Here is a 22,023-nt window from a genome sequence, read left to right as displayed (position 1 = left end):
GCTCTATCTCCAGCAGCTGTCGTTTCCTGAACTCGCTACTGACTTGTCTTGAGGGAACATGCTACTGAAGTGGTCTTACTTGCCCTGCAGCACCACTCATACCACCGTTTTATTTTTCACAAAGGGAATCAACCGTTAATGATTTTTTGCTAGCACCTTGTTTAACTCTCTCAGGAACAAGGCCACTTTTGCTTGTTCAAGAGAAATACCTCAAAAAAAACCCCTTCAAGCTTCCTAGACAGGGTGAGAACAGCAGCACAATGCCGTGAAGGCCAGTTACCTGCAAGGCAGAGCAGGACAGCGGCGTCACCTCATTTTAGTGCTGTGGTTCTGGCCTCACGGAGCAGCTGCACCACTTTGTAATCAACAGTTCCTGCTTAGCGATTACTAGAATACAGCTCACTTTAATGTCAGCCATTTATTAGATGCAGTCTCCACCAGCTGGACAAACTGTAGCTTTTTAACATCCACAGTCAAAAAGCCCGTCCCAAAACACCAGAAAGGACGAGAAGTAACAGCACAGGTAATGAGTATGGCATTACTCGCAGTGTTTACTTCAGAGTCGTCTTGGCATGTAAGTAGTTCACTAAAATTAGCTGGAAAGGAATTACATCCGGCACAGGCTTAAGTCACAGGAGGTCCAAGAGAAGTCTTGCTCAAGCTGTCCAAGTCTTGTACCGGCCGAGCAGCCTCCAGGGAGCAGCTCTGCTCTCACTGCAGCCCTCCAGAGCCTCAGGCCAAGCTGCTGGAGCAGGCGCTGCTGCCCGGCAGGAGTCAGCCCCTGCAGGTGCTGGCGTAGCCCACGCCACATTGGAAGTTACCGAGACAATGGAACAGGACAGCTTGTAGCTTGCTCCGAGGACCATGTCCATCAGAACGCTCGGGCACACTTAGCTGTCCCGCAGCACCGCCCAGAAGCCAGCCCGCTGGTAATTCCACTTCTCACAGCAGCTTCGGCAAGGCAGCGGCTGCTCCCAGGTTTCCCAAGGCGGCGGCAACAGGGACAGCTAGTCGTGGTCACTGTCGCTGTCACTATCGCTGCTGTCGCTGTCTGACTTGATACTCTCCAATGCCTTCCTGCGTATATAAAACAGTCCAGTAATCAGTCACCTGTTGTGACTTTTACTTGAACAGAAAGATCCAAAACACAGGGTAGACCCCCTCCAAAGAGAACATTATGGGCTGTCTGATGCCTATTATCCTCAAAGGACAGGCCCACCCAGCATTTGGTGGAAGCAGACCCACCTCCTTCTGGAAAAGCAGATGAGTTCAGTCCCCCAGGAAGTTGTGGGCCAGCTGCCAAGGGAGCTGGACTTCTAGTTACTCATTCACTCGGACCACCCCACTGCCTCCAGACACACCACTGCCTCCAAACCGTGGTCCCTCAAGGCTAAGCCCAGCATCTGCCCTTGGCTGCAGCAGCTCAGCAGCAAGCAACAGCGGCTGGCAAGACACAAGGGAGATTTGCCGTAAGCCTCAGAACCTGCAAACCACATGCAGGGCCACCCTGTACCACTTCCCTGCTTTCGCTAGCCTGCGGCCGGTGTCCCTGAGGTGGCCAGGCCCAGCTAGGAAAAGAAAGGCAACAGCAGATCCGAGCAGTGGGTAAGGCTAACCTCATCACGGGAAATCACCTTCCCTCCTAGGTGGGATGGATGCAGCATGGAATCAAAACCTGAGGGGCCATTTTAGGGGCGAGAATCGACCCGCATCAACACAAAGGCACACCGTTCTGAAACCAGTTCCCTGCCACCCTGGAGGAGAAGCCTTTCTGCAGGAATTACCCCCGCGACACCCTGTCTACTATACCCCTTCAGCAGCAACACGAAGTACTCCCAACTTACTTCTGCTTTTCAGAGAGTTCAAATTCCTTCTCCGTTCTGCTTTTAAGCCTCTCAGTTGAAGGAAGACCGAGGGATGCCGCCAGCTTCACCAACTTAACTGCCTCATCTGGGCAGCTGTTTTTTTTAGCACAGTTCAAGAACTCATCCATCACCCGGTCACTGCAAAAGCAAAGGCAAAGAGTGAGGTGGGCATTAACTTACAGCAGGTGCTATAGAGAGCGCGAGGAGGCAACAGATTTTCAGATCACTCAACCAGCCCAGTTCTGCTCCTGTCAGCATTTCCCCACACCTTTCATCCTGCACTGATGTGGTGCACTTGGGAACTCCTATGCTAGCAGGAAGCAATGATGCTCCTTGCACAAAACCAGAGGGCGGCAGCTCACTGCTTAGGGTAAGGACGCCACCTTAGCAGCAGCCGAAATAACCTTGCCCTCTTTACAGCCCCCACACCAGGCCCTAACCCTCTTTCACGTGGCTGGCAGAGGCAAAGGAACAGTTAATAGCGTTCTAAATCAAAGGCAGGCATCTACCCGCCAGAGGCTGCCCCGCCGCCGTCTGTGGGCACTGGGAGCTGCTGGCTCAGCCCTGCCAGCTCCATTTTAAGTTGAAGTGCTGGCTCTGCTCCTTTGTCACCTGTGACAGCTGCTGCAGACACCTCTCTTGCCTGCAGGCAGGGAAAAAAGTGTTTGCAGCTGGTGCCACAGGTTGCTTGGCAGAGAAGGGAAGGCAGGGGTCAGTTCAGCCACAGAAGTCTCTGATCCATTTAGTAACAGCAGGGGAAAGACTTCCTTTCTCTTTCCATTCACGACCTGTGGCAGCCACAAACTGTCAAGTACACCACAACTTCAGAAGAATTCTCCTTTCTCTATTCCTGAAATTAGGACAGGCTCTCTGATGCAGCTTGGCAATGTCAAGGCTTCCTTGGGACACGCTAGTGGCGGTCTGCAGAAACAGGCAAGCATGGAGTGCCCCTGACAGCGGCCTTTGGTACCACACACCCTCACAGTGTTCAGTTAGACGAGCTCCAAGCATTTAATTCTATTTTAAAAAGAAACAAGTAAAACATATTGCTATTCCTTAGAAGTTCTTTGCTAATTCAAACAGAATTTTGCCCCCAAAATCCTGAGAAAAAGCTAACTGTTGTAGCCCACGTTCTCCATGTCCCAGAGCTTCATTCAGCGACATCTCAAGGACCAACTGCTTGAACCCTTCCTTTGCATTTTCAATATTTTTCAAGACAGAAAGGTCTTGGAACATATCACTGGATAAACAAACACTCGTGCTCACAGACAGACACACACACTCACGCTTTGGAAGTCACACTTAGATACTGACCACTATTATCAGTTATAATTGGGAGTTGGGCTAGATGACCTTTGAAGGTCCCTTCCAACCCAAGCTGTTCTACAATTCCGTAACAGAAATGCAAGATGTCAGCCAAAGGGGAGATGCAGTACCTGAAGTCAGAACCTAAAAGTACTTACGTGGGAATCCTATTGATTTTCTGGAAATGCTCCATCATGTTCCTGTTCAAAAGAAAACAAAGCAATAATTAAAAAAAACCCAAACACCAAACAGTAAAACAGTAACAGGCAGATACTAAATCTCTTGGATAAGCCCCTGTTGAAACACAGGCAAGCTCCATGTCATGAAACAATCTTCTCCAAAGATCTGAAACGGATCCTATGACATCTTGCAGATGCAATATCTACCAGCTGTTTAACAAGAAGTGTCTTAAGTCATGCAGAAAAAATAAAAATTGTAGCTGGTGGCAAGTTTACCTTAAAATACTACATATTTTTAGAAGGGTACTTGCCACTTCTTTGTTTCAAATGAATCACTGCAAAAAGAACATCTGTATTTAACAAAAAAGAGCTCAGAACCTTTAAATTGGAGAGGAAATATTTTAACCAGTATTTCAAGTTGAGTATTTCAAGTTGAGGACAGCAAATTCTACTACTGGAGAGTTCTAAAAAAATTTCTCTTTAGAGTTTTAATTAGGGTTAATTCTAATTAAATGTTTAATTAAAAAACGCTAATTAATCTCTTTAGAAGTTTGAATTTCAAAGAGTTCTGAAAAGTAGAAAATAGGAAGCTGTAGGAAATCAGCAGTGCTTACTGAAGTGATAATTAAACCCCGCTTTGCCATAAGCAGCTGTACAATGCTCTAAGCCAATTGCTACGTTAACTTCAAATCGTTTTTTAAGCTTCACAACTGTAACCTGGTGCCAAGAATGAATAATAAAATTAAGAAAAAAATCCCTCACATTCCCAGAAGGATTTATCCCCTCCCTTTGCCGCACCAGCATTCCAAGGCAATCAGTTGTTAACTTTTGATTTTTGTGATTAAGCCTTGAGTTAGTGTCAGCAAGCCAACAGCTCATGAAGGCCACACACGTACCAAGCATCCTGGGTTCTTCCAGCCCTGGAAAACAACAGAGCAACATGGCACAGGGCACTGCCTGTCCATTCCAGTGGGGCCTCCCTCCCAGTTTGCTCATGGACAGCTTTGATGTCTTCAGCACACTTGGCAAACACCAGCTGAATCTGTGAAAAGATTGTGCTATTAATCCCCAAACCTCTACAATCAACATATCCTTTTCAGCACAGTTCTTCCTACAGATCCTACCGGTCTGCCCCGTATGTGATTTAGATTTGTGAATTAACAGCGGTTAGTCCTGGCAGAAAAAGCTCTCACTTCTGTCAGGGCCAGTCTCCCCCCTAGGAAAGCACCAAGATGGCTTTGCAGGGACAGCTGCAGCTAAGAGACCTCTGCAGCACGCATAAGCCTTTAATCCTCCTCAGCCTGAGAAGCCGGGTACTGCAATAACATCTTCGGCAAAAATTCCTGAATTCTGCCATGTACTTCCCCAGAGATGTGGCCAGCTGGGCTGGATTACTCTTCCGAACCCCAGTAAGGAAGTGATCCTCTCCTGTGTTAGTCTGAGGTTTCTCTATAGACTGAAGACAATCTGAAGGGCTCAGCAGGCCTGAATAAGCTTACACAGATCTGGAAATTCATCATGTATATGCACTGGAACTGGACCTCTAGGACTAACCAGGGACAATAATGCAGCACTTACACAGAGTCCGTGCGCTGCACACAGAAACGGGGAGACATTTCTACTCTTTTCACTGAGCTTCTATATTGGTTTTGGCTAGGACAGAATTAAATTTCTTCATAGTAGCTTGTATGGTGCTATGTTTTGGATTTGTTATGAAAAGTGTGTTGATAACACAGGGATGTTTTAGTTTAGCTGAGCAGTGCTTATACATTGTCAAGGCCTTTTCTGCCTCTCACCCCAACCCACCCGCGAGCAGGCTGGGGGTGCACAAGTTGGGAAGGGACACAGCTGGAACAGCAGACCTCCACCGACCACAGCGACATTCCGTGTTCCATACCATATGGCACCATGCTCAGCAATAACAGCCTGAGGAAGAAGGAAGGAGGGGATGTTCGGAGTGATGGTGTTTGCCCTTCCAAGTGACCGTTACAATGTGATGGAGCCCTGCTTTCCTGGAGGTGGCTGAACACCTCCCTCCTGCTGATGGGATTTTGCTTGCTTGTGCACACAGCTTTTGCTTTGCCCATTAAACTGTCCTTAGCTTAGTCCATGAGTTTCTACACTTTTACCATTCTGATTTGCTCCACCATCCCACCGGGGAGGAGCGAGCGAGCGGCTGTGCACTGCTTCGCCGTTTACCGGGGTTAAACCACGGCAGCTTCCCTACCTCATCAGGGTGCTGCTCCCTGCTCATCAAAGCCAGGAGCTCTTCCAACAGGTCACGTTTCCTGCTAAACCCGAGCTGTTTCATATCTGTTTAGAGAAAGGCAGTAGTTCGTCAGTGTGACCCGTATCCCCTCCTCGCAACTCCTGGTAATCTAGTCAGCATAGCTAACACCATTTTGTAGGGCAAACAGCCATTTTTTGTGACCAAGCAGGTCATGTGTGAGTTCCCTTTCCCCTCATTATCAGGCCCTGAAGGTCCTGCACACCAAGTACATGAACCAAACTGATTTTTTCTTCCTCTCCCTGCTGGCCTCAAGATTCCTGGGCGCCAGGCTGACTACTCCCTTTGTTAACGGCCTTCAAGGTCCCAGGCACCCGGCCAACCCAGCGGCAGTGACGCCGCCGTCACAGACAAGGGCAGGTAACAGCGCTGCCTATAAAACTAAGCAGTTACAGGTCCTCAGTGGGAACCTGGACCTGAACTGCTGGTGGACTATGAGACCCATGACTCCTTGGTGCCCAGAGACACCTCCACCATCATCTGCTTCCCCTGAGGACTGAGTGGTGACTCATGTTCTTTTGTATGTTTTTTAAGGCTAGCTTGTGGTTTTTATGTTGATACAGCAAACCAAATATTAAGATTTGACCGAATCTACACAAGGTCCAGGTGATTAGAAACCATAAGCTAAGTGGTGCTATAAAATTCTGCACTACGCTACTTATAAAACTGAACCACACTGATTCTGCTTACAGAAATCCTGTGCTATTCTGATTATAAATCCTAAGCTACGCTAATCATAAAATACTGTTAAGAAAATAAAGCTTTAATTGTAACTAGGAATTAGTGGTCATCATTCTACCAAGGACTCCTAAAAGAACCTGTCTGTCCCCTCAGTGTCGGGCCACAGTAGCATGTTTTCTGTGTGCTAAAGCCTGTATCTACATGCTTGTCTCCTCTTCTTAAGGAGCAATGAACAGGCAAATAATTTAAATGATTTAAGTCTGAGCTGTTGGTTCAGGTAGTACTCTCTGGTAAGCATTCAGTTTTCCAAGACATTGACATTTAACTGTGACACAGACACGACTGCTCCGACAGCCTGCGCTATCGGTTCTGCCTTTCTCTAACACAACAGTCCCACCGCTGCACTACAGAGTAACATCCCTCATGCCAAAGCACCTTATCATGGCTATCTGAGTACTGGGAAGTTTACCAACTACCTCCCACTTTGCACTGCTCCTGACTTTCATCAAGCAAACTGCCTATGTAGCCATGTGGCTATCACTAACCTTCCCAGACCGAAGGGATTGCTTCCAAGTGGTTGGCTGCATCGAGTGCTTGAAGGAGGTCCAATATATTTTTAGGAGTTGGATAGAAGAGCTGATGAAGGAAGAGAATCATTTCAGTAAACTGTAACTGTTCCATTTCTCCACACTTGAAGCTTGCTTACCCTAATGCACACTTACCGAAGGGGACATTTCTTTGTACCATTTCAACACAATTTCGATTTGTTCCATCATACACAACAATGAGAAGAATTTTGACCTAGAGGAAGGGAAAAGTGTTCTAATTCAGTAATGAGTACATCAACCAAACCATACAGAAGCACCAGGAAATGATGGTGTTCTAGTCAGACTGGTACTGCAGATGAGGGAAATTTCGCTGTATGATTGCAATACTCCATACAATTAAAAAAGCAGCAGCGTCTTTTGTGAGACATTTTTATCCTGACACTAGGTAATTGGCAGAATTAATCAGAAGTTAGACCACTACATTTTAAAATACTGAAAATATGCAATCTCCCTGCCTGACACCAGGTTTGAGGTATCTGCATCTGTCTCAAATGCAACCTCTGGTTAAGAGCCACTTAAAGAAGTGAACTAAATTAACTCTGTTACTTCTGCAAGTTGGCAATACAAGCCTGGGACCTTGGTCCAGTGCACTAAGAAAAATGTCCCTACACCAAGAAATTAATTTCCATTCACTTTCTTTGATTTATTTATAGGCTGAATAAGGTAAAAGTGTGTGTGTCATGCCAACCCTGAAACAGCATCTTATTGTGATGAGAATTATTTTTCATTAATTCACTGGAGCATCTCTACTTCCAACGCCTAAACAGGCTTTTCTTCAAATCAGTATCCTCCAAGTACTTGATGACATTCAGTGACTGCAGCACTTGATGACATCTGTAAAAATGTTTCAGATGCCTTGAGTGCAGTGTCAAATGGTTGAACCCATTGGAGTTTTGTGCCTAAATACACCAGCTGCACTGCAACCTCTCTCTACAACACCACGCAGAGAGCTAGGTGCTCTGCTGACCTGTACACTGTTTTGGTGTTACCTCCTAAGCTGCCATCCTAAGTGGACAACAGGACTGTAGAAAATACAGCTGGTTGGTACAGTTGTTGAATGGGCATGAAGCTAAATTGATACTTCAAGACACTCCATTTCAGTCTGGGCATACATCCTAAGCTATCACTGTTCTTAAGAGGGACCTAATTCCCAAACTGCACATACAATAAGCAGCTGGCGTTAACCAAGCATCCTTCTGTGCAACGTCTGAATCCCAGCTCGTATTCAAACGAACAATACACCAAGATGCTTAATGTAAGCTGCACTTCACTCACCAGTACACATTTAACCGATCCATGTCCAAGAATTTCCAGTTGTCTCCCTTCTCCATTGCCTTATTTAAGCGATAGGCAAGCTTAATATCCTTAAGATCACAGCACTGCAATAAACCAGTCAAATTTTAAAACTACAAAATCTAACACTTAATACATCCTTCTCAGACTCACTTTCACAAAGGTATGAAGAGCAATGAGCTGACAAAACATTTTTAACAGGACACAAATCAGTGCAGTGACTGCCTAGGCATTTTGTTTGGTTAAGACAAACGCACGCCTCTCGCAGTGAGTGAGAGCTTGCTAACCAAAAGTGACACCTTCTGGTGCGGAGACAGTCCGACCACTGCAGCGTCACTAAAAGCAGGAGGTAAGGCACAGCAGACAGGGACTTATGCAGCCATCTCTAGCAAGAGATGCATGTATCACAGGCATGCAAATTACCAATTTAGAAGGTATCAAATGCAGAATTATAAAGTTACAGGAGATGATGAACACGTGAAAAAGGGAGATAAACCTTGTATGACAGGTTGGAAAACTCACAGGCAATTCTTAAACAGCTGGAGGGCTCAAAGGAATTCTGATTGCAGAAAAGAGGCACTTACCACTTGCATAGCAGTAGCAAAGAAATTGGCTGAAAGGGAGAAAATGAATTTTATTAGCTTCAAACTTTCAAGGAGACATACAGCAGCTCATTAACTGGCCTCCCAGAGAACAGACGCGACATGATAAATTAGAAAGCTGAATCTGTAGCTCAGTTTGACAGCGTAGCAGGGATCTTCACTTTGTATGTAGAGACTCTGGTGTGGCATGAGTTTTTCTAGCCAGTGCTCTGGAGGCAGCTAGGCTGCCATGCTTTTGGAAACAGATTTAAGCAGATGATCTGTTTGACTTTAGGCAATTTTACAAAAGCTATGTTCTCGTTTGATGCAAGACTGCATTATTTGTGTAACAGGCAGGCTACAAAAAAAGGCAGCCCCATCGCTCACCTTCTCCATTTACTCCACTGGAAGAGAGCACAGGCCACAGACAGGTGTTCAGGCAGGTTACCCGCCTCAGTAGCACACCCCAGAGCTGCCCAAGAACATACAACTACTCTCTGAAAATGTCTCCTTCCCATTTGGCAAGGCTTTAACTCTTGCTTTTGCAACTGACATTTCAAAGCAGCACAGAGCTGAAAAACATTAGGAAGAACTAGAATAGGCACTCACACCACACTGTAACAAAAACCTGCTGTTCACTAGATGTGTATCATTTAGTGAAGCTACTAGCAGATGTTCCTCCTTAAAGTAGTCTTGTAAATAGCTTCCTGGTTTTTGTTGTTATGGGGCTCAAACACTCATTCACATGGGATACACTATTTCCACACAAAAGCCAGCGCACCAATGCACAGCACAGCTTAATGGCACTGGAATTTGTCCTTCTTTGTCTCCATAAAAGTGTCAAAGGGACTGATATAAGCAAGCTGCATTCATTTTTTGTAGCTGGGTAAAACTACCTGTAATTCATAGGTACCTTTTCACCCAAACTTAATCAATGCAAATTGTCAGATATTGGAGTCCCTTACCATCATCAGGGTCCTGGGGAGTGAAACTCCTCTTCTCAACGTCATCCAGCACCTCAGACATGATGCCAGACGGGGAAAGATCAACTGTGGGATAAAGAGACAAGCCACACCACATCTCAGCTGTGCTAAGCACTTCACTAGCAAAGAGTGTCAGCCTACAGATATAATGTGGAAGTGGAAACAAGCAACATGATTTCAAACAAGTGTCATGATTCTCATGGTGCTCCAAACCAGCCACTATTTTATTTGCTCTAAAATCTGTCCTACTGTTGCCAGATTTCCACAGTGCAACAGGGCACATTCAGAAAGATTAAACTACCTTCTAGCAAGGAATCCAATGGGCCTGGAAGTTTGTCTGTTAGAAGACTGCACTGGGAAAAGCAAAGCATTTCATAAACAAATAAATATTTTTAAAAGGGAAAAATAACCAAGAAAAAACCCCCACCCAAACCCAGAGACCTCAGAGCAGTTCCTTCACATCTGTTAAACAGAAGGGCTGCAATTATGACTACTGTGCCTATCCTCTTCCCATGCCCACAGATTTTTGGCTAAAGGCTCCTGCCCTCTAACAGCTATTATTTCATGATGTCTCCAACACACAGAACTGTTGCAGAAAAACAGAATCCTTGTGCACTTTCTTTCATGTGAGTGGTACAGTCTATGAAATCACACACGTTGTAGTCAGATCCAGACTCCACAGAGACCGAGTAGCATTTGCTCTTCAGATTTATCAGCTTGTGGCCACAAATGGAAAGGAAACTCCCTTTCTTTCCAGTTCCGCCCTTTCTCAAAACACAAGGACTCTTCCCTCTTTGTAAGAGGTTATGATCCTCTGTGGTCTTTTCTCCACCCAAGCACAATCAGACTGCACAGGGAACACTGGGATTGCACACATAAGAGGTTGCCTTTTAATCTATGATCAACTGCCTTCACCCATCACGTCTGGATATCATTTAAAGCAGCTGTTAAACAGGACACATTCATGAACAAGTTGGTATTGCACATACCGCCTCTATAAAATGTAAAGAGGAGATGATCATACGTTGCAAGGCTAGGCTCTGAAAAGCAAAAACATTGAAGTTACTTTGGCATTCTTGACTGAACATTATGCCTGAGTTCTAATTCAGTCTCTGGCCCTTCCAGTCAGGTGGCATGCATACATTTACTCAGATTTCTTTCCCTGTTCATGCTAATGCTGAACTAGACCTCCTATATACACATTACAACTGGGAGAGATATACCCGAGGGTGGACCACCAGCTGAAGCGTTGTATTGCTATGGGGCAAGCAGCCAAGCTTCCCTGCTCTAAATTAAAAGCAAAAATACTTCACAGTTAAGTTTCCCTTTTGCTCATTAACGTATCTTTAGCTTATCAACAAGCATGTTACTGGGGCAAAGAACACTCCACAAGACATGACATCAGTTATGCAGATATTCCCTGTTTTTGCAGTGTTTGACATCAAAAAACATAACCAAATCAAAAGCTTTTTTCTGTGAGATATAGATATATATAGACCTGAACTGGCTTTGATGGCTTGTGAAGTGAATCTCCTTGATCTATGAGAAGCTAACAGACTCAGTGGACTGCTGCAAAGATATATTCATATTATTCACTACTTCTACAGCAGTACTACAATAAGGACCCAGTTAAGAAAGAGCCTATGGGCCAGGACACATTCCCCCACTGCATACACTCACCTGCCCTTGAGCAGCTAGAGGCAACTACAGGTGAAAACATAATGATAAACATGCTCCTAACCTAAAAGACTACAGCATCAAAATGCTTCATTATTTGACCTAAGGGGTTAAGTGCACCTACTATATTGTAATTAGTAATCAACACTGATCAAAGACTGAAAATGATTCAATTTGAAATCCACTGGCACTGGCTTGCTGAGTAGCCACAATTTAGTACTTACACATTTTTATTTCTCAGTTCTCTTGCAAAAGGAAGTGAACAATAAAGTTGAGAACACAGTGAGAAATGCTTTTTTCCACAACTCCTGGACTTCCTCCCTGCAGCTAGGAATCACTGTGCTGTTTGCTGCTGAACTCTTAAGTTAACTATTCTGGAGGTGGCACTGGAATATAATAACCATTCTGGTTCTCTTACCTATATCAAGTGCTTCCATTTCCTTTATTACCAATAAAGACATACTTCTGCCTACACCACCACATCTTCTCAGAGTCTTCAGTAAAGCATTAAAAGTTAGCAGATTTGGTTGTACTTCCTGCTGAGCCATGTGATTCAGGAAGACCTTAAACAAAATCCCCAAATCCTTAGTGCTTCACATGTTATGGAACACAGTTCAGGTTTCAGGTAGATATACATGCATTTCCTCAACCTAATCCTTCTCACCCCCTTCAAGTGAATGACTCTACGTCAACTGATAATTTGTTAAGGAAGTACCACCTAATTTTTAACCTGAACAAAACCCACAACTACAAAACTACATCAGATTATATCTTGGAGAATTGTGTCTAGAACATCAAGGAAATTTTTAAATTTACATACTTTTTTCGTTACTGATTTACATCATTAAAATTGGAGCCTGTAATGTCACCCCTCAAAATTCCATTTCCATCACACCAACGTGAATTACAATTCAAAGGAGTTTTTATCTAAAATTGTTTGGTTTTATCTCCCAGCACTTCCCGATTGCTTCCCGTCCCACCAGTTTTTGGATCAGGTTATGTTCTCACAAGGCAAATCATTCCACAAAGGCAAGGTTGGATTTTGTACCTTTTCCACTCCTCAACAGTTCAGTTTGTTATGTTTAAACTACTGTACTTCCTTTGCAGCAGATATTAGTATCTTCGTACAAAGCACTTGTTTTTAGTTTTTTTAACAGCTGCAAAATTCTACTGAGAAAGCAGACTCAGCTCCTACACTCTTACCCCTTCCCCATCTCTTTTGCTCTACCTTCTTACCTTGGCTAATTCCCATCTTTCTATGAACCTCTCCTTTAGATATGGGACTGCTGTAATCAGTGCATTGAAGGTGTGCACATCAGCTAGAAAATAAAAGATAATTTGTTTTAACTAATAATTACATTCTACAGAAAACAGTTTACTGTAACATGGCTCAGTTTTTGGCGAAGTCTCATGCAAACCTGTTTCCAGTGAGCCGGCCACATGCCAGCTGCACTGAATAACCGGTTTGCACTCAGCTCCCATGATCTAGCTGAGGTCCGTACCCCTGCGCCAATCATCATTGCCATGGAACAGGTATTTATGTACCTAACAACGGGCTTCTGTTATTTGGAAGACTGCAAAGGAAAACCAGGAGACACTTACCTTTGTGTCTTTCATTCAGCAAGTCTATGTACATGTCATAAGCTTTAGCAGAAGCCCCATGCTGCAAAAAACCAAAAATCCAACAAAAATAAAACAATCTCTACAACTATTTTGTGAGATTTCACAAGCTGAAAAAAGTCGTTCCAACACTGAAGGATAACTTTACCTTCACCATCCCACGGATCATCGTGCAATAGGAGTGTGCATTCCTCTCTGGCATTATTTTAAATATCCTTTCAGCATTGTTGTTTTCCCTAGAATCAATGAACAAGATGAATTTTAAAGAACTCAATAAAAGACACCTTCAGGAAAAGAATGCAACGTGCAGAACAAAATAATTGGCAGTACTCCTAAGGGCTGACACTCAAACATATTACTTGTGATACTATGAGCTATTCTACGATCACTTACTAGAGTTCCATCGACACTTTTAAAGAGTAGTACACAGAGATGTATTTAACAAGTAACACCTGCGAGTACAGGCCGCTAAAAAGTCTTGAAGTCTGTTTTATAGCAATGCATGTGCACAACCCACTGAATACGGAATTATTAGCAACATTTTGTATACCTCCACCTAGAGCCAGATGACTGTGAACTTCTTTGGAATTGTCTCTTTGGAGCCTTCTGCTCTGAAGTGCTCACCTAGAAAGATTTTCGTAGAAATAAAGTTTCTCAGAGTTTGATGTTACTATTAAACATCAAATGACACAATTTGGTAACAATACAGATGTTCAGCAGCAATTTATATACTACCAAAAGTGTTTTTAATGGGTTATATTAAAATAACTTCTATTAGAATGTTCAGGAAGCAGTAACTAGACTAAGGATACTGGTTATGTTATTAAACATACTAACAAGGCAAATTATATGTATTTGTGGAATTGGTGGGAACTGTGAGACTGTAACAAATACTCTGTAAAACTTTTTCCCTCTCAACAGTCTTCCCAGGGACAGATCCTATGCAACCTATCTGCTAGTGTACCCTGGGACCTGATACCATGAGTTCACAGAAGGAACCCTCAAGTTCACTGAAATCTAGTTAATGTGCTTCAGGTGGAAGAAAATTTAACTACCTAATCTATACTAGAGGTACCAGAGGTTGCCTTTGCAGGCACCTAAAAACAAGGCTGTCAGCAAGAAACAGTTCTTTACACACAGTTCAGCAGAACTAAGCCAAGATGGGATTCCAGCCACTAAGTTCAGATTTATGGAAACTACTTTTGCGCCTAGGTCAGACACAGGACTGCTGTATCTCTTGGGAATGTTGACTGCATCTGATCTGCTTCACACCATCTCTCAGGCAGGCAGTCACAGTACCAAAATCTTGACATCATTTTGACACACTCCCACTATAAATAAATAGAGATCAACAGTTTTGTCATACCCCTGGTTCTTCCAAATCCTCTTTGCCTTCCTCCTCTTTTCCTGGAGTAGATTCTCCATCTCCATAGAAGCATAACAAATCTAAAAGGCTGTTTGTGGTCTCCAGAGATACAGGGGTGCCTATAGAAAATGAGGATGTACAACAGTCACAAAGAGAATAAAGAACACATCATTCCACAGCTGTATCAGAAAACTTTCAAACACCCAGTTACACCACTTTGTTCTTTCAACATAAAGGCGTTCTCTAGTAAGACTGTAAAACCCGAGTGTAACACTAATACTTCCATGAACCCATTCACAGCAGGAGACAATTTTAACATTGCACTACAGATTCTGTTTTTCTATCGAAACCGCTGAAAGGGTAAAGTTTTCCTGACCAAGTGAGAGGGGGAAGTGGCAGCTGGCAGTCAGAACTGTGAAGCAGCACAAGCCCGACGCAATGTTCAAAATTTCTAGTGCTTTTCATAACCACTCCTAGGATACACCTCCTATGAAGACCACTTGTGTGTTTCGCTTTCTATGAAACAGATTTAAAACCAACAAAAGAAAAGAGCTATTTGATGGAACCGTCTCCTTTCCATCTTGCAGTGGGTATAAGAAGGTCTCACCTTCCCAGTAACTCCTCCTCCTTCAGAGCCTCATATCAGTTAGTTTTCTTTTGTCTCCTCCTCATTCACACATAACAGAGATAAGGTCCAAATTAAGGAAGAACTGAGAAAAACTCACTTATTGAGGGCAGGTCCACAGGAGGGGCACTCGGCTGGTATGCTATACCGGTCCAACAGAGCAGCACAGTGCTCAGCACAGATGTAGCTTATACCAACCAGGATGCTACTGCACAAGGGCCTTTGCAGGCAGAATGGTATCACCCAGTCACATGGCATCCACCTGTAACAGGCCCTGCTCTACTGCATCACAATTCTTCCACTTTGGAAGAGAAAAGACTCAACACTGTATCATCTGCTTCTTGGCCAAGAAATCATTTGTTCTCCTTATCACCAAAGTGACATGTCAGACAAGCAGTGGCTAAGGAGAGCCCAGTAATTCTGGAGAACCACTTTACCAGACCAGAGTCAGCTCTGAAAGGCAGCAACATAGTCATGAAACTGCATCCACAGCCTGTGCCAGCTACTGAAGTATTTCTGGCACAATTTAAGTAGAGCTCCACCACGGAATCTGGCAGGTGCCCACATACCTGCTTGTATGAGCTGATCGAACATGTTCACAGAATCTTTCACCATTCTGAGGTGGATACGCTCTTTTAGAGCTTCCTCACTCACTCCTTCAATCTGAGGTGTAAGAGTCTCAGGCATCAAGCACTAAAAGCAAAGAGTACAAGTGAGACACAAGCTCAAACCTTCTCTAAACCATCACTAAACCACTAACCAAATACTCTTCGCCCAGTACTCTGCTTTGATAATCTCCCGACTCTCCCAGCCTAACAGCAGCAGTCCTTTTGGTGACTGAAGGACCACACATCCTGATCTCTCACTTTCATGCTAGTTAAATCAACATCTAAACATTTCTTTTCTTACTTTTATCTTAAAAACCTGGTATTGATTTCCAAAGGAAAAATGTTCACTTCAGAAACATAATGGAAATACAGTATTGCTTTCATAACTGTCTGCAAGAGTTAACAAAACTATCCTTTTATGTTAGTCTTGGACCAGTCTCACAGTTGATTTCACTACCTGACAAAGCACAAATACAATGAAAATGAAAAACAAAAAGCTTACTAGTACGTTGGGATCCGCAAAGGTCTTGTCAAAATACTGAGGAAATTGCTTAATAATGTATTTTGCAGCATTTCTCCCAGACTCCTTCGACAATAAAAACAGACGCTGCATAGGAATGAGAGAGAACAAGATGAAGAAACATACAATTAGAAGACTGAGAGTGAGGAAAAACATTTTCCATTAACACTGAGCATTCTTATGGGATCAAATTAAACTCATCCTTTCTTTTCAACTCTTGCTAAATACACAGGCACGAGATAACACTCCAGATAAACATTCTGGTATTTATGCTAATATAAGAATGTCTGTTCTTTAAATGAGACTATAATTTACATCCTTGTTACTTAGTCGAGCAACAAAGTTCTGTACCAGACACCTGAAAGGCTGCACTACTATCTCAAATTCAAAAGTATCTCTCTTTTTAGTTACAATACTTGGACGCTTCTCTCTCTGTCATTTCCAAGAGCATCACCTCATTCCCGTTCACCTCTTTTCCTGGAGTTCTAAAGTCAGATCCTCCTCTGCCATTTCTTTTAAAACTCTTCACATTCAACAGCTGCCTTCAGTCTTCTACATGGCTTCACCCATGGTATGCACAGGAACTGAAGTTCTCTTGTAGCCTTGTGACGACCTATCTCAGCTCCCAGGCTTCTCTCACTGCGCTCTGATTAACATTGCACAGAGCAGCTCCTCCTTGCTCTCATTGGCAGTTCTGCTTTTTCCTGCCTTGGCTTCATGCTCTTTAATCATATGCAAAGATAACATCAGGGGAAAACTCCTTTCTACTATCATCTCAATACTACTATTTCCATAAGCCTAAGTTACCAAATAGCTGCTCTGTGGTAAAACTAAAATTCCTGGGGCTTGGCCAGGACAGTAAACCAGTAACACAAAGTCTAGGTAGTAACAAAATGTACAACATACTTGTGTGTATAAGTCACACATTTAATTCAGATTTAACTAAACTGTAAGCAAAAAATCTCAACACTTGGAACACCACATATTCACAGTCTACATCTAAAGTATGTAAACACTGTTTTAACAGGCTGAATGCCTCACCTAAAGAATTACTGTTGGGAATTATTTAACGGACTAAGAACATGGAGAGACAGAACAACTCAGCAGGTAACCCACCGACTAGCAGGAATGTTAACAGAGCTGTGACAGCTGGAAGGTCCCTATGGGGGCAGGAAGAAGAGATAACTTTGCGTGTGCAGGGTGTATTTGTCCAGAGAAATCCTAGTCATTATGCATTCAGAAATACAGAGGAGAAAATTCTGAAAAAAATCTGATACTTCATTTTCTTTTATAATTGAAACTAGGCTCCGATTAGACAGTTTTTACAGCCTAGATGGAGGAGGGGGGGAAGTTATTAAGAACTTGAAAGGCAATACTTACAGAATTGGCTGCATTTCTTGGCATAAGGAAAGGGTCATCCTGGAACACATAATGAGCAGCAGTAGGATCCTGTAGAAAGTAGAACCCAGGATTGAAATGTTTATAGTTATGTACACTGGCATGCTGCAGGCATACCATACTGCCTCACAGACTTTAAGGCACAATGAACACTTCCATCCTAACGACCACTTGATGCCCATTTTACAAAAGCTCCTCTTGTTCAAAAGGGTTTAGCCTGTTTGAAAATAGCTTAAAAAGCATTTCCACTATACGCACACACGCAGGCTAACACAGTGACAACAAAAGGGTCTTTACTATAACATGACAAGCAGTAAACACCCTGCAAAGCAAGTAGGACCACAACAGTAACTCTCGGCGGAACTGAGGGGACTTGCAGGGTAAGACTCAGTTTCCAGAATTCAAGACAGACAGGACTAAACAATGGCATCACAGCATTTACAATTGTTGCCTAGCAAGAGCAGACACACTCATTGCTCTCTGCAAGGCTTACTTTCTGGACTGTGATCGGGAAGAGGCAGTCTGGATTGGGAAGCCAAACTGGTAAAGGAACTGGCTCCTGATATTTGCAAAAGCCTTATCAAAGTATTACAGCTTTCACTGGTAGCTGCAGCTCTGTCTTAGCAGTAGAATGGAGGCTTCAAAAACACAGCAAAATGTGTTGAGCAAAAGTGAAACCCCATAAAAAAACAGATGTAGAATGGCAAAAGTAGGACTATAAGCTTCTAGGGTGTGAGGCTATTGTGTGAGAGGGAAAACGTGACTTATTTCCCTAACAACAGAACTACTTACCCTGTTCACGGTAGAAGCCAACGTTTGAAGAACAGCTAGCTTGTCCCTAAACATAAAGCACTTTTGATTAATATTTGGTTGCAGACTTTGAATATTATGGATAACATCGTATGCAGAACAAGCACAGGATTATCCTGGCCTATAAGCCTTTTCAATTCTAGGAAACAACATTTTTGCTCAACTTAGAAAACAGCACTTTTTGCAAAGGCAGGGAAAACTCAACAGCAAAAATGGTCTCAGTTTTGCAATAACCACAGGAAAAAGACTTTGAGGAAAACCAGAAAAGCATGCGTGTTTCCTGCTACCACTCCAGCCCTTATTATACATTATCAAAGAAAGAACGTAGGGAAGGGACACAGAAAGAATTCCTTGGAATGCTTCTCTCGGGGGCCCCCCATTGCTGAGGGACAGATACATGAGTCCCCTTCCAAGACAAGTCTTGGGAGAAATAAAGCCCCAGAACAAAACCAGATTTCTCAGGGCTCCTGTGCCTGTGGCTCCTTAAGACTCTGGCTGTGCTTGAAGCAAACAAGAAAAGGCCAGTGCAAGTGTTTCGGTGAAGGTGGCCTTATTTTAGGTTTACATGCAGACATCAACTGGCTATAAACTTAAGTTTTTGCTGTACACTCATACAACTTCATCTTAAGTGTTCTCAACAAAATAGCTTTCGTTCAGCTGTGCAATTTCTAAATAGGATTTATTCAGCCAGCTATCAATGGTCAAGTTTATTTTGCTGAAAGAATCACACCCACATGCAGACAGCCAAATTAACTTGATTTTACAGATTTCTACCAAATGTGATCTTTTACAAAGGAACAGAACTATGTCTAAAAATGCAGTCCTTATAACTGTTTTTGAAAGAAAGGTCGGGAACAGAGTACACGTGTTTTGCACAGAGAGTAAGAGTCAAGAATATTCCCAGAGCTCCCAGTCAGCAGGAAAGCCACTAGTGATACATTAAATCTAGGAATACAGCAGCCCGAATTCTGTTTTTCAGCTTTGGTAGACAGGACTACATTTAGCTGTCTAACAATGATTTTCTTCCAAGTCAAGAAATATTCCAGGAGTAAATACTCACCAGGTTTTCTTTCGGGGGAGCACAATTTCTTCTCGAGTAACTATGAGAAACAGTATTGAAATTCTTATTGGAAACAGATGCCTAAAGAAAATCGCGACCTTGTGAAAACTGATGATTTAAGCTGATCCAGTTGAAAGTACTAAAGCAAGGATTTTAAAATTACAGTCTAACGCAGGCCACAATTTATTGCAATGACAAACAGAAAAAGCCGGTGGGGAGCTTAAGTATCTTATGTGAAGACTGGATCAGGGCCCTATGGTAAACAAATGTTAAAGAGATTGTACCCTTTTAGCCATTCAAACTTCTTCAATCATCCTTATCCTAAATCTTCTCATTTGAGTCAAAACCCTTCCCAGACCCTTGCTTCCCTACTTGTAGTCTCCCAGTTTAAAGTCTGCCATCTCCTCCCATCTGGCTTCTCTAGTTCAGCCTGCCTGAATGCTGCAGCAAAGCGCCCTCTCAGGTCTCTGCTCTGACAGCCTGACACCAACTGCTCAGTTCCTTCCACCCCAAGGATCAATTTCCCCCGTTCTCCAAAAGAGGAAAAAAGAAAAACGACAATACCAAAATCAGAAGCTAGAGGTTGTTAGTAAAGCATCTTAACAAATTGACACAGAGAGGAGCATGTGGGATCTCCTGATTACAACCCCCAGAGCCAGGGTCTGCAGATGCACTTCTCCCACTGCCTCTGTGCTGATGCTTCCATGAGCTGTTACTGACTGGCAGAAACTTGTTCCCACATGCAGCACAGCTCCAAGCATTCCAACTAACTTTTCTCCCAAAACTCCTCATAGAAACATGGTAAGGAGTACAGAGAACGTGAGGGAAACTGTCAGGCTCAAGGTGGAAAGCTCCTTATTCTTATTTTATAGTTTATTACATCTCAAAGAGCAACTGGACAGCTCATGGAACTGGAAAACTCCATTCGTGGTCTCAGAGCAGAGAGCTGGTTGGTGGTGAGGGTAATCAAGTTAAGCCAGAAAATCTCTGCACAACGAAGACGGGGGAAAAGAAAATCTAAGAAGGGGGGAGAGGGTATTTATGTCTTTATCTCCTGACACACTATGTTGTTTAGAGATTAAAAAAAACATAACAAGAAACTAGTAATCAAGGTATCATACCTTCTGAATTGTCCACAGTCTTCCCAAGAACTGTACTACTGGAAGAGCACCTATAAACCAATCAGAGTTTTGCAATGGTAGTCACAATAATGTGGCAAAATTAGCTTAATGAAATTGTGTATTACAGATCAGAATTAATTAACACATTAGAGGGGAAATGTAGCACTAACTCCAAATTGTTATGATTAAACTCACATCTGATGCTTCTCTTAAAGCCCTAATTTCAAGACACAATAAGTTATACACAGAAAATCACGTTACATAAAATTTGTAATTATTTTTTGGGGACATCATGGATTTAAAGTAGTTTGCATGATTACTGCACCTTAGAAAGAAAATCCTGGACATAAACAACAACAAAAAAAGTGTCTAGAAAAGACATTTTGTGTTTTAGAGGCAAGATCCAGCTGAAAGCAGTACCATTTTGAAAAATATTCTAGACCTGAGTACTGTGTACACAGGCAGAAGACCCTGAATTGGGATGCAGAGGAATCAGACCTGTTTATTTCCAGATGCCCAGTCCTACAGAGCTGCAGGCAGCACATTCATATAACCACAGCTGCAGAAGGCACATCCACATAAACCTGCTTCTGCTGAATATCACAAAGTAGCTGCTTTGGGCTCAGTGCAGTCACATGACACTACTCCAAATCTTTCTTAGAATTGTTCACACTTTATTGCTTTTAATGCAAATTAAAAGTTTATATTAAAATACTTTTAGGTTTTTTTGCTCATGAAGCAATCTAACACTAAAGCCTTACTGTAACTCTGGCATTTGTTAACATGCACTCAAACATTTGTGCTTTACAGTCATAATGCATAATTCCAGCCGTCCATATATGTTACATAAACCTATTAGGTACGATTTCACCATCCCAGACGTGAGCTATATTTTGCCTATACAAAGCACCCAATGGAGCGGGTCCTTTTCACTTGAGGCATACCCTGAAAGCAACCTCCCTCCCTTCACCTGCTTTTTGGGAGATTTACCTCTAGGAATCACTTAACAGCTCAAACTCACTCCCAGGACGGCTCCGAACTGCAGAACTCAGCAAAAGTAGGGAAACCGCGCTCCCCCGCCTCGGGCCCGGCCCGGCCCGGCTCGCCCCAGGCGCCCGCCAGCGGCCCGAGCCCCAGCACGCATGCGCAGTCCCCTACCGCGCCTGCACGGCCCTCCCCGCCTCGCCTCACCTCCCCAGGCCCCCGCGCCCGCTTATTCCTCCCCTGCGCCGCCGCCGGGCCCTTCTTTTCCGCCACTGAGGGAACAGCGGAGCCTTACCGGTAGCGCTGCCGCCTCCCGCCCTGCAAGCAGCACCGCCGGCTCAGCAAGACCACTTGCTGCCAGTAGCCGCCCCCCAGCCGCCGCCCCGCCATGCCGGTACCGGCGCACTGCCCTCTGGGAAGCAAGGCGGCACCACTGCCGCCGCAGGGGGTGA

General features: G+C 43.6%; 1 protein-coding gene and 1 non-coding gene across 4 annotated transcripts; both read right to left on the bottom strand.

Annotated features, from left to right (window-relative positions):
• Positions 1 to 399: 399 nt before the first annotated feature.
• Positions 400 to 21,989, bottom strand: PTCD3 (pentatricopeptide repeat domain 3). Of its 3 annotated transcripts, none has more exons than XR_005104139.1 (25): positions 21,867 to 21,989; positions 20,588 to 20,637; positions 19,467 to 19,506; positions 18,389 to 18,434; positions 17,579 to 17,647; positions 16,181 to 16,285; positions 15,640 to 15,763; positions 14,446 to 14,564; positions 13,630 to 13,703; positions 13,228 to 13,315; positions 13,062 to 13,122; positions 12,696 to 12,778; positions 11,878 to 12,022; positions 10,772 to 10,822; positions 9,765 to 9,848; positions 8,803 to 8,831; positions 8,201 to 8,304; positions 7,040 to 7,118; positions 6,863 to 6,953; positions 5,577 to 5,662; positions 4,246 to 4,391; positions 3,329 to 3,370; positions 1,845 to 2,003; positions 1,246 to 1,443; positions 400 to 1,077 (listed from the first exon to the last, which is right to left on the bottom strand). XR_005104139.1 is itself a non-coding variant. In XM_037387140.1 (24 exons), the coding sequence occupies exons 1-24, from the start codon at positions 21,959 to 21,961 to the stop codon at positions 1,008 to 1,010; spliced, it is 2,040 nt and encodes a 679-aa protein (XP_037243037.1). In that variant the 3' UTR covers positions 400 to 1,007. The 3 variants fall into 3 exon arrangements, 1 of the variants encoding a protein (XP_037243037.1); XR_005104141.1 differs by lacking the exon at positions 21,867 to 21,989 and adding an exon at positions 21,578 to 21,692; XM_037387140.1 differs by lacking the exon at positions 1,246 to 1,443 and having other exon boundaries at positions 21,867 to 21,961.
• Positions 12,845 to 12,985, bottom strand: LOC119142587. The gene has a single exon (XR_005102345.1). It is a non-coding gene; the product is annotated as a small nucleolar RNA SNORD94 (small nucleolar RNA).
• Positions 21,990 to 22,023: the final 34 nt, after the last annotated feature.

This window comes from Falco rusticolus, chromosome 1, assembly GCF_015220075.1.
Source record: "Falco rusticolus isolate bFalRus1 chromosome 1, bFalRus1.pri, whole genome shotgun sequence".
Classification (NCBI taxonomy): Eukaryota; Metazoa; Chordata; class Aves; order Falconiformes; family Falconidae; genus Falco; species Falco rusticolus.
This window is presented reverse-complemented; position numbering and strand designations above follow the sequence as displayed.